This window comes from Chrysochloris asiatica, unplaced genomic scaffold, assembly GCF_000296735.1.
Source record: "Chrysochloris asiatica unplaced genomic scaffold, ChrAsi1.0 scaffold00001, whole genome shotgun sequence".
NCBI lineage: Eukaryota > Metazoa > Chordata > Mammalia > Afrosoricida > Chrysochloridae > Chrysochloris > Chrysochloris asiatica.
Window position 1 is genome coordinate 43996307 of NW_006408519.1, and position 17235 is coordinate 44013541.

General features: G+C 42.8%; 1 protein-coding gene across 1 annotated transcript in view; it reads left to right on the plus strand.

Moving 5' to 3' along the window:
- LOC102830618 (KH domain-containing, RNA-binding, signal transduction-associated protein 3-like) overlaps positions 1-17235 on the plus strand; it is a 225650-nt gene that overhangs the window by 121117 nt on the left and 87298 nt on the right. Inside the window, exon 5 of the mRNA XM_006830720.1 lies at positions 11325-11464. Within this exon, the coding sequence (XP_006830783.1) occupies positions 11325-11464 (140 nt within the window). The remainder of the gene's footprint in view (positions 1-11324; positions 11465-17235) is intronic.

Genomic DNA, 17235 nt, shown 5'->3' on the forward strand with positions numbered 1-17235 from the left:
CTGTACAGGGTCGCTATGAGTTGGAACCGACTCCACGGCACATAACAACAACAACAATGCTAATTGACCTTGATGTCTTTCAAGACTGCCATCCTGAGGTCCCAGGCCCAGGGACTCACTCCCTCAGGGTGTTTGGTAATGTCTAAGAAGTCTTTGTAATTTTGTCCCCTGTGTGCTCTACCACATTCATGGATATATTAACAGCAAAGGGAAATACCCAGGTGCAAATCTCTTGTCAAACTTTTATATCTAGTGGGTCTACTCCCGTTCACCATCCCACACTCTGTCAGCCTTGTATTGATCCACGGATCCATGTTATTGTTGTTAAGTGCCGTCAAGCCGGTTCTGACTCATTGTGTCCCTGTATAGGGTTTCCAAGGAGCAGATGATGGGTTTGAACTGACTACCTGGTGGTTCGAAACCCAGTGCAGATCCTACAGTGCTACACCAGAAGTCATAATCTACCCATGTTATTGTTGTTAAGTGTGTCAAGTCGGTTTCGATTCATAGCAACCTCATATAGGGTTTCCAAGGAGCAGCTTGTGAGCTTGAACTCCAACCTTGCAGTCCACAGCATTGAACCACAGCACCACACCAGGATTCCATCTACCCAGTTGTTGTTGTTGTTGCTGTTGTTGTTGTTAAGTGCTGCCGAGTCAGTTCAGACACTTAGCAACCCTGTCCAGGGTTTCTGAGGAGCGATTACTGAGCTTGAACTGCAGATCTTGCCATTCAAACCAACTTTGCAGTCAAGTGCATTAACCCGCCGCACCACCCTAGGACTCCCCATCTACCCATAGACCATTGTTATTACAGGATTGTGTGTATAACAGTATTTACCTCTCTTTGCTTTAACTCTTGTACTCTTCCCCGTGGCTTCCCATGCCTCCGTAATTCTTCTGCCGACCTGTGTTCTGTTGTATATTGCCTTATCCTATAGCGTAAACACTGGGCTGCGAGGTCTGTAAACAAAAGTTTGGCGGTTCAAACTCACAAGCTGCTCCTTGAAAATCCTATGCAGAGTCACTATGAGTCAGAACTGACATGATGGCACTTAACAACAACCACTGTCTAGGAGTGACTTACTCTTCCTTCCTTCCCACCCCTGGTAACCATCAAAGTATGGTTGCCTTAGTGTGAAAACCTATTTTTGACTTCTCATAATAGAGGTCACTTAGAATATTTGTCCTTTTGTGATGGACTAACTTTACTCAATGTAATGGCACTGTAGGGTAAGCACTGTACTGTGACTTATAAGGTCAGTGGCTCAGACCAACCAGCTGCTCTTCCTGAACCCTGTTGTGAGGAGTTTTGCAGACTCATCGTCATTCTTCAGTGTTGTGTAGTGTTCCATTGCGTGTGTGAACCAAAGTCAGTGTAACCATTTTTGCCTTGATGGACATTTAGGCTGTCTCCATCACTGTCCTGTTGTGAGCAGTGCTGCAGTGACATGGTGTGCAAAAATCTGTTCATGCCATGGCTCTTGTATGCATGGTATGACACTGTAGGGTAATCACTGGACCAAGAGTCAGTTTGAGCTGCAAGGTTGGCGGTCACTCTGAGTCAAAACCAACTTGATGGCACTTAACAACAACAACATATGGCAAGAAGGATTGCCGAGTCATTTATTTCTATTTGCACCTTGTTGAGGAAGCACCATACTGTTTTACACAGTGGGTACACCAGTTTATGGTCCCCACAGCAATGCAGGAGAGTCCCAGTCTCCCCACATCTCATCCTTCTCCCACAGAACCACTGGCAGGTTCAAACTGCTGACCTTGAGATTAGGAGGCCAATTCTTAACCACTAATGCTACCACAAAGTCCTGGTGTGGCATTGTGGGCTAATGCGTCAGACTGCAAAGTCGTTTGAGATGCAAGGTCGGTGGTTCAAGCTCACCAGCTGCTCTTTGGAAACCCTATACAGGGTAGCTATGGGTTGGAATCGACTCGATGGCACTTAACAACAACAATAACAACAACAATGCAACCAGAGCTCCTTCATAGTTCTAGGGTCTGCATCTATTTTTAGCTTGTTTTCATATATGGTGTGAGGTATGGGTCTTGTTTCATGCTTCTGCAAATAGATTCCCAGTTTTGCCAGCACCATTTGTTGAAGAGACTTACCTTTTCCCCATTTAATATGTTTTGGTCCTTTGTCAAAGATCTGCTAACTGTAGGTAGATGGATTTACTTTGGGGTTCTCAATTCTGTCCCATTGATCTTTGTCATTTGTTGTACCAATAACAGGCTTTTTTTGACCACTGTGTCTGTGTATAGTAAATTTTGAGTTCCAGAAACTCAAGAGACCACTTACTTTTTTCTTCTTTGATAATGCTTTGCTTACCCTGGCCTCTTGCCATTCCTTATGCAGTTGGGGGTTAGTTTTTTCCATTTCTTGACATAAGGATGTTGGAAACAGGATTTGGATTGCATTGTATCTGTTGATAGCTTGGTGTAATGTTGACATTTGTTTTTGTTGTTAAGTGTCGTCAAGTGTATTCTGACTCACAGTGTGTTAATTCTTTTACCCACTTGTATGGCGTATTGCTACATTTATGTAGGTCACTTTTAGTTCCTTCTCATAGTGCTTTGTAGTTTTTTGTTTTTGTTTTTGTTTTTGTATGTGTAGGTCTTTTATTTCTCTGTTTAGATTTATTCATAAATATTTCATCTTTTGGGTGACTATTATAAATGGTATTGTTTTCTAATTTCCTTTTCAGAACTTTCTTTATTAGAGTAAAAGAATCCAATTGATTTCTGAATATTGATCTTATACCCTTATACTTTGCTGACTCTTTCAATGAGTTTAAGTATTTTTCTTGCTGATCTTTGGGATTTTCTGTGTATCGTATCATACCATCTGCAAATAGAGTTTTATTTCTTTGCCAGTTTGGAAGCCTTTAACTTCCTTTGCTTGCTTTAGCTCTGGCTAAGACTTCCAGCTTAATGTTGTTGTTGTTGTTGTTGTTGTTGTTGTTGTTGCTAAATGCCGTCAAGTTGGTTACGACCATAGCAACTCTGTATAGCGTCTCTGAGGAGCAGCTGGTGAGTGTGAACCACTGACCTTGCAGTCAAGTGCTTATCCTACAGCACCGCAGCAGGACTCCTAGTATTTAACTATTGTTGTTAAGTGCCATCGAGTCAGTTCCAACTCATAGCAACCCTGTGTAGTGCTTCTAAGGAGCAGCTGGTGAGTTTGAACCACTGACCTTGCTGTTGAAGCTGACTTTGAGGCCAAGTGCTTACCTTATGGCGCCACCCCAGGACAGAGGACATCCTTGTCTGGTTCCCATTCACAAGGGGAATACTTTCAGTTACTCTCACTTTCAGTTCCTCTCCTTTCAAGGTAATGTTGACATTTGGTTTTGGATGTTGTCAGGTGCCATTGAATTGGTTTCAATTGATAATGACTCTGTGCCCAACAGAATGAAACACCGTCTGGTCCTGTGCCCTCCTTACAATTGTTGTTGCCCTTGAACCCTTCCTTGGCTGCTCCCCATCTGTCAGTCCATTTTGTTGGGGGTCTTTAGCTTTCCTTCTGACTTTTCACTTTGCCAAACATGATATCCTACAGCGAGTGGTCCCTGCTGATAAATTGTCCAAGGTAAACCAAGCCTCACTGTCCCCACTGCAGAGAAACAATCTCATGTATTTATTTCTTGCAAGATAGATTTATGTGTTCTTCCATCAGTCCTTAATTCAAGGATTCCTGATGTAAGCACTCAACCACAAGGTCAGGTTGTGGTTCAAAGTTGGTGGTTCAGAGCCACAAGCTGCTCCTCGAAAACCCACACAGAGTCCCTGTGAGTCACAGCCAAAGAGTTGGCACTTAGCAACAACCATAATTCAGTAGCATCACTTCTTCTCAGGGCTTCCTACTGTCCACCTTTCACAGGCATAGATGCTGTAGAAAACACCATGACTCTGGTCAGGTTCACTTTAGTCCTCAGAGTGACATCTTTGTGCAGTTAGTTTGCCTAATAAGGCGTGCTCTTTGATTTCTTGGCTGCTGCTTCTATGCGTTTTGTTTGTGGGTCCAAGTACGATTAAGTTTTGAAACGCTTCACTGCTTTCTCCATTTATAATGATGTTGTTTATTGGTCCAGTTGTGAAGATTTCTATTTACATTGAGTTACAGTTCTTACTCAAGACTGTAGTCTTTGTTTTTCATGTGTCAGAATTTTAAGTCTTCTTCTTTCAGCAAAAAAGTTTGTGTCATATGCATATCACAGGTTGTTAATGAATCTTCATGCAGTCCCAATGCTACATTCTTGTTCATATAATTCAACTTCTTGGTTTATTTGCTCAGCATACAGATTGAGTAAGTATGGTAAAAGGATCCAACCCTGGAGCACACCTTTCCTGAAATAAACTTTCAGCATACCCTTGTTCTATTCAAAAGACTGCTTGTCAGTCTATTATGGGCTCCTAATGAGCGCAATGAAGAGTTCAGGAATGCCCATTCTTTATGATGTTATCCACAGTTTGTCATGATCCACACGGCCGAATGCTTGGCATGGTCACTAAATCACAAATAAACATCTTTTCTCTGCTTTCAGCTAAGCTCCATCTGATGTCCTCTTGTGAATCTGGCATGACTTTCAGGCAGTACATCAGTGTACTACTTCAGCTGTTTCTGAATTCAGCACAATTTTACTTGACTGTGATATTAATGATATTGTTCAATGATTTCCATATTCCATTGGATCACCTCCCTTAGGAATAGGTGCACATACAGTTTTGTATGTATGCCCTCAATTCTGTTGAGGAATTTCCCTTCTGTTCCTTTTGTGTTGAGTGTTAGATTTTGTCAAATGCCTTATCTGTTTCACCGATATGATCATGCGGTTCTTTTCCTAGTGTTTATTTATGTGATGGATTACATTGTTTGTTTTTCTGTTCTTGACTTATTTAGGCATACCTGGTATAAATCTCATTTGGTTATCATATGTTATTTTTATGGTCCATTGTTGGATTCTATTGGCTAGCATTTAGTTAGGAATTTTTGCCTCTACATTCTGAAGGGATATTGGTCTAGAGCCTTCTTCCTTAGTGATAGCCTCACCTGGTTTTAGTATCAGGCTTATGTTGTTGTTCAAAAAATGAACCAGCTAGGCATTCTGCACTCTCTGCTTCTTATCTGGGTTCCATAATCCATTGCAGTGGCCTCAGACAGCTCAGGCACCGAACTCACAATTATGAGATGTATTAGGTACGTTGTTGTGTTGTTAAGTGCCATCGAGTCAGTTCCCACACAGAGTGACCTTGTATAGGGTTTCTAAGGAACATCTGCTGGGTTTGAACTGCCAACCTTGTGATTCACAGTCCAGTGCTTATCTTTCAGCACCACACCAGGACAAATACTTTGTTGTTGTTGTTAAGTACCATGCAGTCAGTTCTGATTCATGGGGACCCTGTATAGGGTTTCCAAGGAGTTTGAACTGTGGTTCTCAGTCCAGGACTGATCCTACAGTGCCATACTTTAGTAGAAAACAATTCAGGGTCAGAAACATTCAAGGCACAGTTCTTCTAGTCGGGACAGGCCGGGTCCACATCTTCTGACTTCTAATACTGATATGGATTCAGTTCCGTCTCTCCCCAGATGGAGTCCCGGTGTGGTGCTGTAGGATAAAACACTGCACCACGAGGTTGATTTCAACCACAAGGTCGGTGGTTCAAGTTTACCAGCCGTTCCTTGGAAACCGTACACAGGGTCGCTATGAGTCAGAACCAACTTGGGGGCACTGAAAAACAACACATTATTCAGCAGGATGTCATTCACTTTTCATGTATTTGACGTTTTTGCCTTGTCCTTTTTATTGTTCATTTCTAATTTTATAGTGTTGTGGTCTGAGAAGACGCTTTGTAATATTTCAATGTTGTCAAATTTATTGAAGCTTACTTTGGGACCCGACATATGGTATATTCTGGAGAATGTTCTGTAAGCACTGGAAAAGAATGTTTACTGTACTGTGTATAAATCTGGAAGGGCCAAATTAGTTGAGACGTTCTCTAGTTCTTCTTTGTCTTTATTGATTTTTTGTTTTGTTTTGTTTTTGGTAGTTCTTTCCTCCATCTAAAGTGGTTTATTAAAATCTGCTATAATTGTGTGGCGCTGTGGGTTAATGTACCAGATTACAAAGCTGTTCAAACTGCAAGGTCGGTGGTTCAAGCTCACCAGCTGCTCCTCTGAAGCCCTATACAGGGTCACTATGGTTACGAATTGATTCAACGAGACTTAACAACAATAACAATTGTTATTGTATACTGGGCTAGTTTTCCTTCAATTTTGTTAGAGTTTGATTTATGTATTGTGAGGCTCTTTCATTAAGAGCATAGGTTTTTATTATGGTTCTCTTCTCTTGGTCATTTGATGCTTTAATTGTTATAGGATGTTCTTTATTTCCTTAAGCTGGTCATTGCCTTAAACTCTGCTTTTATCAGAAACGAGTATTGCCATTCCTGCTCGTCTTGTATTGCTATTAGAGTGATTTTTTTTTTTTTCTCACTTTGTGTGTAATGTGTGTCGCTTGTAGCATCATATTTAAAAATTATATTTCCTTATCCCATCTGTTACTCTCAATCTGTTGACTGGTACATTGAACCCATTGACTATCAGTGTAATTATTGATAGCAGTAATTGACTGCTGTCACTTTGCTGTTTGCTTGTTGTTGTTGTTGTTGTTTTGTGTATATGTGTGTGGTGCCACATAATTTGTTCCACATAATTTTCTGTGCTGACTTCATTTTGTTTATCATTGTTTATATATTTGTTTGTTGATGTTGTTTTAATGTTTATGGAACTTTTATGAATTTCCTTTTTTATTTTGATGAGAAGGTTTATTCATTTTCCTTGAGACTACCCTGTAATCATGTTTGGTAAGGTGGAGGGTCAGAGAAAAAGAGGAAGACCCCAACGAGATGGATTGGCCAAGTGGCAGCATTGAGGGACTCAAGCATGGCAACAGTAGTGAGGTTGGCCCAGGATTGGGCAGTGTTTCGTTTTTGCTGTGTATAAGGTCGCTATGGGTCGGTACCAACTTGATGGCACCTCACAACAACTACAACAACAACCCTGTAATTTATTAATTTTCCCCAGTATAAAACAGTCTGTTTTATCTTGAAATCTACATAACTTCCTTGTTGTATGGGGATTCTGTAACTCCACTGTTGTTAAGTGCTGTAGAGTCAATTCTGACTCATAGTGACCCTGTGTCAGGTTTTTGAGGAGCAGCTGGTGCGTTTGAACTGCTGGCCTTGTGGTTCACAGCCCACTGTTGATCCTACAGCACCATCCCAGTAACTACACTATTTCCTCTTTTTGCTTTGCGGTTGTTTTCTTGCAGATTGGTATCTCAGGTTCCATTATTTTCAGTCTTGTAGGTTTGTTTTCCTTTGGATCTTTTTATATTTGGGTTGACTTCTGGGTATTGTTATGTATGGTCTGGTGGTGTTGGCTTTCTGTCCAGAAAACTGTCTTTAGCACTTTTTGTAAAGTTGGTCTGGTTGTTACAAATTCCTTTAATTTCTGTTTATCTGTAAATGCCCTATTTTCACCATCATATGTAAGAAACAGTTTTCTTGGGTATACAATTCTTGGTGAAGTCCTGGGGTGGCGTTTTATGGTAAGTCATGGACTGGTAAGCAGTAGGGCGCTTTAAACCCACCAGCTGGTCCTTGGAACCCTGTACACAGGATCTCCTGTGAGTCAAAGCTAACTCTGTGTCCCTAACCAATAACAACATGATTCCTGGTGGGCAGTTTTTCTCTTTCAGAGTTTTATGTATGTTATCCCATTGCCTTCTTGCCTCCATGGTTTCTGCTGACAAACTCAGAGCTTAGCCTAGTTAGTTGCTGTTTATAGTAAGTTTCATTTGCTTTGGTGCTGCTCTTCTCCTTTGGTTTTAGAAACTTTGATTTTCATGTGACCTGGTGATTTTCTTTCTCATCTGTTCTATTCTGTTTGGGGTTTGTTCAGTTTCTTGAATGCTTCCTTATCTTCTTGTCTTTCATAATATTAGGGAAGTTTGGTTCCAACAGCTCTTCATTTTTCTCTGTTCATTTATTTATTTTTGTTTATATATATTTTGTTCATTTATTATATTTATTTATTCTGTTCTGGAAATTGATCACCTATAAGTTATTGCTCTTGGTGGTATCCTACACAAAGCTTAGGCTTTCTTTGAAATTTTTCTTCTTTTAACAAGTAGCAGCAAGAAAAAGAATATTGTAAGTAAAAAGGGAAAGGAAAATAATTCTGTGGAAGAGAAAAAAAAGAAAAAGCAAGAATCAAAACTAGGGATATGGAAGAAGAAAAGAGAAAGGGAGTTGTAAAGAAAAATCAAGAGGATCAAAAAGAGAGACAGAAGCAAAGTAGACAAAAGAAAGGGTAAACAACAAGGAAAGGGCAAGAAAACTATAAAGAGGTGGGGCAATGCCAAACAACAATAAAGGGGGCAGAAAAAGCAAGACTGCCTGGACACAAAGAGGAGAAATCCAGGGGCTCTGCCAGCCTAGAGGCTCACTAGTTTGTAGGGCAGGGATAAGTGTGTGGTGCCTGGCCCCTGGAGGAGTTCCTGCAGGCCTAGGTGGTGTCTGTAGTCATGGCACCCAATTTATAAATAGTTTACACAGGCAGTGATAATGGCTGCTCAAAGGGTCCTTGCCTTTGTTCCCAGATGGAACTCTTTCCCAGCCTGATGATGCCTGGGGGCAGCGTGGCTGGTGATGAGAGTTCCTGCTAGTCTAGGGCAGGCCAGGAAGGGACTCTGAGAATTCTGCTGTTTCAAAAGTGTCAAGTTCTCCCTCCTGCAGCCACCAGAGTGGTACAGCTTGCACCCAACTCAAAGCAGCCTGTCTGACTTCCAGCTGAGCAAGGGCTATGCAGGGAGAGGCAGAGGGCAGGGGCTGGCCACCCATCTGTCTTCAGGAGAGTGCGGGAACATGAGAGAATCTCACCTTTCTCATCTCCAGCCACCGGTGTGCATCCATCAGGCCACCATCTGGATCTGCTGATGTTTGGAAAAGTTCAAGATGGCCACACCTAGTCAGGCCAGCAGACTGTTTACCAGTGTAGTGCCTTTCTTGGCACTCCTCTTCAGTTTCTTTCCCTAGTCAGTATTCAGTTCTCTAGCCTTTCCCTCTGAAGCTCAGGGTTCAAGATTATTATTGGTTCCATTCTGTATCTTGTTTCTCTGGTGTAGAGGGTCTGTGTAGCATGTCTACCTAGTCTGCTATCTTGTCCCCTCTCTCGATTTTTGCTCTACATAATTTTGGACTCTCTTTTTAGGTGTGTGTACTTTTGTCCTGGTCATATCTGCCTTGTATCCTGAGCTTCCTTTTCTTTAGGAAGCTTTTACCCGTCTCTTTTGTAGGGTACTTACAGAGCCTCTTTAGGGAACTGTATTGCATGTGTTTTTTCTCCTTTTTATTTTGACATATTTATGTTTCGGGATCAAATTTTTTTTCTTTTTGACACAGCGTATTGCTGGATCTTGCTTTTGTTTATTTGTTTTGATCCAATCTGGAAACCTCTGTCTTTTGATTGGATATAATGCAATTATTTGGATCCTGGCATGGCACTAGAGAATAAGCACTGAGCTGATAACCACAAGGTCAGTGGTTCAAACCCATCAACCTGTCCTCAGAAACCGCATACAGAATCTCTATGAGTCAGAACCAACTGGACAACAACAACGTACTTATTTATGTGGTTGGATTTACATCAACCATTTGGTTACTTCTTTTTTCTATGTCCCATGCTTTATTTTTTTGTGTTGGTCTCTTATTTTACCGCCTCCTTTCGAGGTACATAGATAGACTTTAGCTTACCATTTAATACCTTTTAATTGTTGTTGTTTTCTTGTTGGTTGCTCTACTGATTGCAGTATTCAGTTTTATCATAAATTGCTTCAAATTAATATTAAATCAAATATGAATATTTAGCCTTGTTGCATCTCGTTTTCCCCTTTCTTTGTACATTTAACTTTAGGTACACAATTATACATCATCAGTGGGGTTTGCAATAATTGTTTTAAGCACCTTTATAGATCCCTGCTGTGGAGCTGTAGGATCGCCACTGGACTGCAAACGCTAAGGTCGTCAGTTCAAACCCACCTGACGCTCCTTGGAATCTCTATACAGGGTCACTATGAGTTGGAATCGACTCACTGGCACTTAACAACAACAACAACATGTCCTGTTTGCCCAAAGGTACTTGGGAAGAAAGGTCTGGTGATCTACTTCTAAGAAGTCAGCTTTGAAGCCTCCCCTCCCCCACCCCGATGATGCTCTGTAGTTGCGTACTCCAGTCCCAGGGCCACCCTGTGACTCTGACTCCTCACACACAATACTCCCTCGGCCAGGCTCTCTCTGCTGCCCCACTTTCTTCTGTGAATTCACACCCATCCTGACCTGTTACTTCCTGAGACAAGTCCCTTCTTCCTGACATCACACGATCCTGACTGTTGAGACCTGACCTGACTTGGTTTGTACAGCAGAGCACACTTTGATTTATGTGGGAGATGTCTCTTAATGATCCTTCATAGACGCTGGCGGTTGTGAGGAAGAAAGGAGAAGTCAGGACAAACCGCTAAGTTTCTTAGTTAAACATCAGACTGAGCATGTCTGTGGAAGAAGGTTAGAGCAGGTTCTTAAGAAGAGGATGATAGGTGTGTTTTCAGAGATGTTAAATTCCAGCTATTGTGGTGGTGGTTGTTGTTAAGTGCCATTGAGTTGGTACTGACCTATAGCGACCCTGTTTAGGGTTTCCAAGCTGTGGCTGATGAGCTTGAACTGCCATTGTTACAGTTCAAACTGACCTTGCAGTCCAACGCATTAACCCATAGTGCCACACACACACCAGGACTACACTGAATACGTATGGGGAGAAATTGTGTGTCTGGTTCCTCAACTCAGGAGCGCGAACTTGACCTTGTGCATGGTTTTCTCCTTTCCTGGGTCCTTACTTGGCATATAGCGTGGTGCTCCACAGATGTTCCTTGCCTTGTAAATAACTATTCCCATATATTGGATACATGGTATTTTTATGTGATCGTAAAAGAGTCACATGGAACATATGGCCTGGGGGAGGGGTTATGGACGATACTGAAAAGACTAGTTGGATAAATATCCTTTTGGACTTCCCCACCTAGTTTTTAGAAATTGACACATTTTCATTTTTAACAAACCTGGATCTTGTTTTGTGAATTCGGCTACATTCCTGTCTTTTTATATTAAATAAAAACACAACATTTTGTTTTTATCCTAAGTCCATTCCTCCTTTTAGCCTGAGGTGAAGTCTGCTCTCATTTCCCCCTCTAGGACTATAATGATGAAATCAGGCAAGCACAGCTTCAGGAATTGACATACCTGAATGGTGGTTCCGAAAATGCTGACGTTCCAGTGGTTCGAGGGAAGACCCCCTTGCGTACAAGAGGTGTACCAACCCCAGCAGTAACCAGGTAGGTGTAATTCATTGATTTTCATAGTTTTAGATCAGCATGCCGTGACAACACTTTCAATGTTTTCTGTTGTTGTTATGTGCCGTGGAGTCGGTTCCGACTCATAGCGACCCTGTACAGGGTTTCTGAGGCTGCAAATCTTTACGGGAGCAGAAAGCCTCATCTTTCTCCTGCGGAACAGCTGGTAGTTTCAAACTGCTGACCCTGAGGTTTACAGCCTGATCCGTAATCACTATGCTACCAGAGCTCCTGTTTTCTGTACTAATACCAAAAACAGCTCTATGAGTTCGTCAGTGTGATGTCAGTGATGTGTCATGCTCAGTGGATTCACTTTGAAGTAAGATACTCCTGGGCTTACATAGAATCACTGCCACTCACAGGAGGCCTGTAGGATAAGCGGTTCAGACCAACCAGCCGCTCCTCGAACACCGCTGCCTGTGGGAACCGATTTGACCCAAAACCGCTACAGTCAGTCGCTAGATGCTGACTTCATCACTGTGCTGTTCATTCTACAATTCTGTGGCTTAGCACTGGCCTGCAGATTGAAGTCACAGGCGGGAGTCCAGGAGGGGCTGTTGTTTTACTCATTGTCCAGACCTGTGGTGTGTGAAAGCTATGGGGCTGGTGCCTGGCACTCATCACTGGGTTTTCTGTTTCTGGATTGGTGGCTATTTTTTATAGGAAAAACTCTTAAACGCAAGGTATTGAATATCTCAAATTCTTGTCAGTAGGAAGTTATTTTTACTAGTTAACTCTTTTTCACCCAGAAGTCATCAGTGGAATGGAGGAAGGCAAATTTATCAATGAAACTGATGCCTATGTGCATGCTTTCAGGTAGAAATTTACATGAAATCAATTAGAATAACATTCATCTGAATCTCTAAGTGTATTTGGGGGAAATAAAAGGTCAGGTCTCTCCCTGGACTATTAGTGATCAAGGCTGTGTCCTAGAGATTACCGACAACATAAAATGAACCTAGACTTGGGCACAGGACCAGAGTCTGTTAAGCCTGTTTCCACCCAATGAAAGTCTGCCGGTTCTAATCCACCCAGAGGTACCTTGGAAGAGAGATCTTCTTGGGAAAGTTCACAGCATAGTTTTACTCTGAAACTCAGATCACCAGGAGTTGGAATTCACTTCCTGGTGACCAGCGATGGCAGTCTGTGTTGAAGTCGCCCACCAGGGTGGCTCTCGGCCTTTACAAAGGACAGGACATGGGAAATAGACCCCTAATGAGTTCTCATGTGGAGTTGTAACTGGAAGCTCTCCTGGTGCTTTCATTTGGACTGTTTTATTGAAGGACAAGGACAGAGACCAAAAAGCAATTACAATTCATGTTCGGCCTCATTTTACCCTTTAGCAACGGCAATGCAAAGTCTGGAGTCCTGGTCGGACGCTGTAGGATCAGCACTGGACTTCGAACCACAAGATCATCGGCAGTTCAAACCCAGAAACTGCTTCTTGGAAACTCTATACAGGGTCACTGTGAGTCAGAGCTGACTCAATGGCTCTTAACAACAACAGCAATGCAGAGTCTGGTGGAGAGAGGGTTTGTAAACATCCAGAATTGTTGTGCTTACTTCTCCATTTTATGAGCAGCAGCAGGTGATAGCAGGAAATGCCGTGTGGTAGCAGCGGCACGAGCACACCAGCTCACACCAGCTCACGCCACCATGACTCACTCACCAGGTGCCCTTGGGAAGCACAAGACTCCAGCGTGGGCACCTGAAGACTTTAATGAGCTGCCCAGGGGGCTGTGCCCCGACGCAGTCACAACTGAAGGATCATTTTCTTTTCCCTTGTGAGTCCGTAGCTCGTTTCGCAACCTTTCTTCATCTCTGTGAGAGGGTTTTTCTGAGGTGGTTGTTTTATTTCTTGCCTGGTGTTCACGGGCTTTGAGAGGTGATGAGACAGCTGGAACCTCTCTGAGCAGGCAGGGTGGCTCAGGGAGCTCGTCCCCTGAGCGTCCTCGGGGTCATCTGGGCTGTGGCCATCCACACACCTCACCTAGAGGGCAGAGTCTGAGCAGCAGGTTGAGTGGGGGTGGGTGGGTGGAGGTGCCGTTGCCACGGGTCCACGGTCCACATTGTGAATGGCTGGGTGTCCAGTCCAGCGGTCCGAGCCCTGCCGTGCCACATGTTGGCAATGACTTGTCCTTATTCTCTGTTCTGTGCAATGTCCAATGCAGTGCCTTTGCTTCTCTTTTGCTGACCAACTGCATTGCGAGCGTCCGTTGCATAGAACAGAGGAGAGGTGTTCTAAAAAAGGCAATTTGTTTCTTCTCCAACAAGGTCCAGATTTGCTGTCTGCTGAGAGGATAAGACAGTGTCTGAGGAAGTATATCTCCTTAGGGTGGGAAGCTCTGCTTTACCTTCCTTCTCCTCTAGCTTCCTTCTCATTCCTTAGGGAGAAGCCTGGGGCATTGTCCTCTCACTCTGATTGTTAGCATATGGTTACTTTTCTTTCCCTTTGTTTGTAAACACAAAGGAATGAAAGTCTGTCTCTGTCACTTTTTGTGATCTGCCTTATATTGAGAGCTCTGGAGCGCTGGCTTCTTGTGTCTGATAACATTGACATGCACCAGGAAGGAGGTTTCAGAGACAGAAGTGAATTAGTTACCCTAGGTCCTAGTGGGAAGGGTTGCTTAATTATGGGTGTTACAGGAATTCAGTTGTCAGTGTGGGTGTGTTTGAATACAGTACTCAGCATAGTCATCCTGGTCCAGACTGGGTCTGAACTGGACACTGAAGACAAGCTGAGTAGGATTTCATTAAGTGTTGGCTCAATTGCCTGGCTTCCTAAGATGAAACAACTGAGGAGAGCTGGGGCCGATTCTAGGACCTTAGGTTTTCCCATGGTCTCCTCTGTCCCGGATATCAGTCTATGGGCCCTCTCCTGCCTTAATCCTTTCGCATCCTAAAGTTGTCCCACCTGCTTGCCCAGGAGGTTCAAACCAACCTTAAGGTTCAGTGCATTATCCTACAGTGCCACACCAGTTATGACCAAGAAAGAAATTCTTTACCTGCACTTACTCTTCATAAGAAAGAAGAAAAAGGATAAGATACATTTTAATATTGATTGGTAGATTGATATAAATCATACAGCATACTGGGTGAAATACTTATGGTTTTGACATTAACTATTCCGTTTTTCTGCTAATTTTTTTTTATAACTTCACAGACAATAGGAAAAGACTTCATTTTCAGTGATTCAGACAGTGTTTGGACATCTATGATGTCATTGTACATGCATTTTATAAAAGGACTATTATTTTATGTGTCTAATATTTTGCTCTTTATACACTTAAGAAAAGGGTTTTAAATGGAGTTAAGAACATTTATATGAGATAATCCACAGAATAAAATGCAAAGGGACTTCAAAAAATTTGTGGAAAAAATGGATTAAAAGGCTAATGGAATCTTTTCCATGAATTTTTTGAAGCTCCCTTGTATGATATTCTAATTTACATCCAAGGAAGTTTAGCCAAAATAAGTATGTGTCTCCTTCTAGTCATATATAGGCAGACATTTACAAATAATCAACAGATGTGAGTTATGTAATTAAAGATCCTAGTGAAAATTGTGTCCTTTTTATAAAAAAAAACTGGCCTAGGTCCTTTTTTTTTTCTCTTTGAAAAAACTGTTTGGATATGTGTTAGATGTTAGAGAACAGATGATTCTGGGTGCAGGGCTGGGTAGGGGGAGGAGTTGTTGTTGTTAGGTGCCATCGAGAACATTCCAACTCATCGCAGACCTGTGTCCACAGAGCAAAGTCCTGCCCAGTCCTGCACCACCATCCCAGTTGTTGCTTCAGTTCACTGGGAGCCCTGGTAAGAAAACTGCCCACCCAGTCCAGCACCAACCCCACAATAGTCTTCATCCACTTAGTCCCCCTCCCTCTGCACCTGGACTGTGGTGGTTAGCGTGCATCAGGCAGTGTGCACGCTCTGTGTCCTCACAGAGCCCAGCCTCCAACTTGCCGGTGGGCATGGGCAGTGGCATGTTGGGAATGACACGGAAGGAAAAGGTAACTGTGTCTTCTACTGTCCAACTGGTCTTCTCAGCTCTAATTTCTAGCCTTGGATTTGTATCTTATGACAACCTGGACTTAACAGACCTCTGTTAAGTGAATTTGATGCAGGTGAGTAACCTCTTTCCTGAGGTGGTGCTTTAGGATAATACGCTGGACTGCTAGGTCAGTTTGTTCCACAATCGGCGATTCAAACTCACCAGCTGCTCCTAGGAAACCCTACATAGGGCCACTATGAGTCGGAACTGACTTGACAGCACTTTCCAACAACCGTCCTTGGACTCCTGGTGTGGCACTGTAGGATCAACACTGGACTGGGAACCACAAGGTCGGCAGTTCAAAATGATCAGGCACTCTGCAGGTGAAGCATGAGGCTTTCTTTCCCATAAAGGTTTATATTATACCCTCGGGAACTTTATGGTGGCTATGGGTCAGAATCGAGCTAATGGTAGTGGGCCATTACCTGCAGGGTTTTCCCTGATGACAGCTCTTTTTATACAAAAACAGCAGCGGGCACTTCCTGTTTTCTTTTCGAGAAAATGGATTGGAACTGGGAAAGATGTTAGACATAGGACGATTGTGGGTGGAGGGCTGGGTGGGAGGAGGTTTGATCCGCTCAGTAATTTGACAGCAGCCAGTTGGCTGCATTGGAAATTTCTGTTTCAGGCATTTTGATTCCTGAAATGTGAGTTTCTTTACTTCGAGAGTTAGAGCTAGTAAATCTAAACTTTCATTTCAGTGTATCTCAAGATTACATGTAGGGTTTTTGTTGGTGGTGGTGTTTGTTTTTTAATTATATCGCACACAATTTAAGAAACTGAAATAATTGCCGACCTTCAGAAAAATCCTCTTTACCAGAAGATGTTTTCATTCCTAAAAGGTTCTCCTAAGGTGAACAATAGAGAGTCAGTTGTGTCGCCTAGAGGCGGCGGTGGTGTTATTAGTTAGCTGCACGGTTCTCAACAGTGATTGACTTCATCCCTAGTTATGAGATTCCTGCTTTTCCATGAAACTCAGAAGTTACCCCTGTTAGAACAAACATAAACACAGAAGAAAAAGGAAAAATTGGCATCTAAAATCTAAGACTAGGTTTGTTGTTGTTATGTACTGTGGAGTTGGTTCCAACTCATAGTGACCCTGCACAGGGTTTCTGAGGCTGTAAATTTTTACGGGAGCAGAAAACCTCATCTTTCTCCCGCGGAACAGCTGGTAGTTTCAAACTGCTGACCTTGAGGTTAGCAGCCCAATTCCTAACCACTACACTACCAGAGCTCCTTAAGCCTAGGTTTTGCATGGTCTTAATTTAAAGGAAAAATGATCTGAAGGCAAAATATGCCACAAAATTTAAGGAGCAGTTACAAGAGGGGTGGGGGGCAAGTAAGAGTCTAGACTAGGGAAATGGGCACTCAATGCGTGGCCCCTGTAATCATTTCAAAGAGAGTAAACAGAAAAGAGGAGAAGTAGCTTTTGCTTGCGGCTTTGTGCTGCATCTGGCAGCAGGCTTTCCATCTCTGCACTGCATTCAGTCCTCGGGGACACTTGTATATGAGGGTGTGCTGACCCCATGGGACTCGGGACTGGAGAGGTGACAGCTTTCCCATGACCTCCGCGATGGCTGCCAACTATGTAGGTGGATCTGATTCTGGTGCCCTCTAGTCTGTCTGTTCCCTTTTAGAATAGATTTCTGCCCTAGGGACAGCTAGGGATTTCTTAGATTTTTGAAATCCTGTCCTCCCTTCCT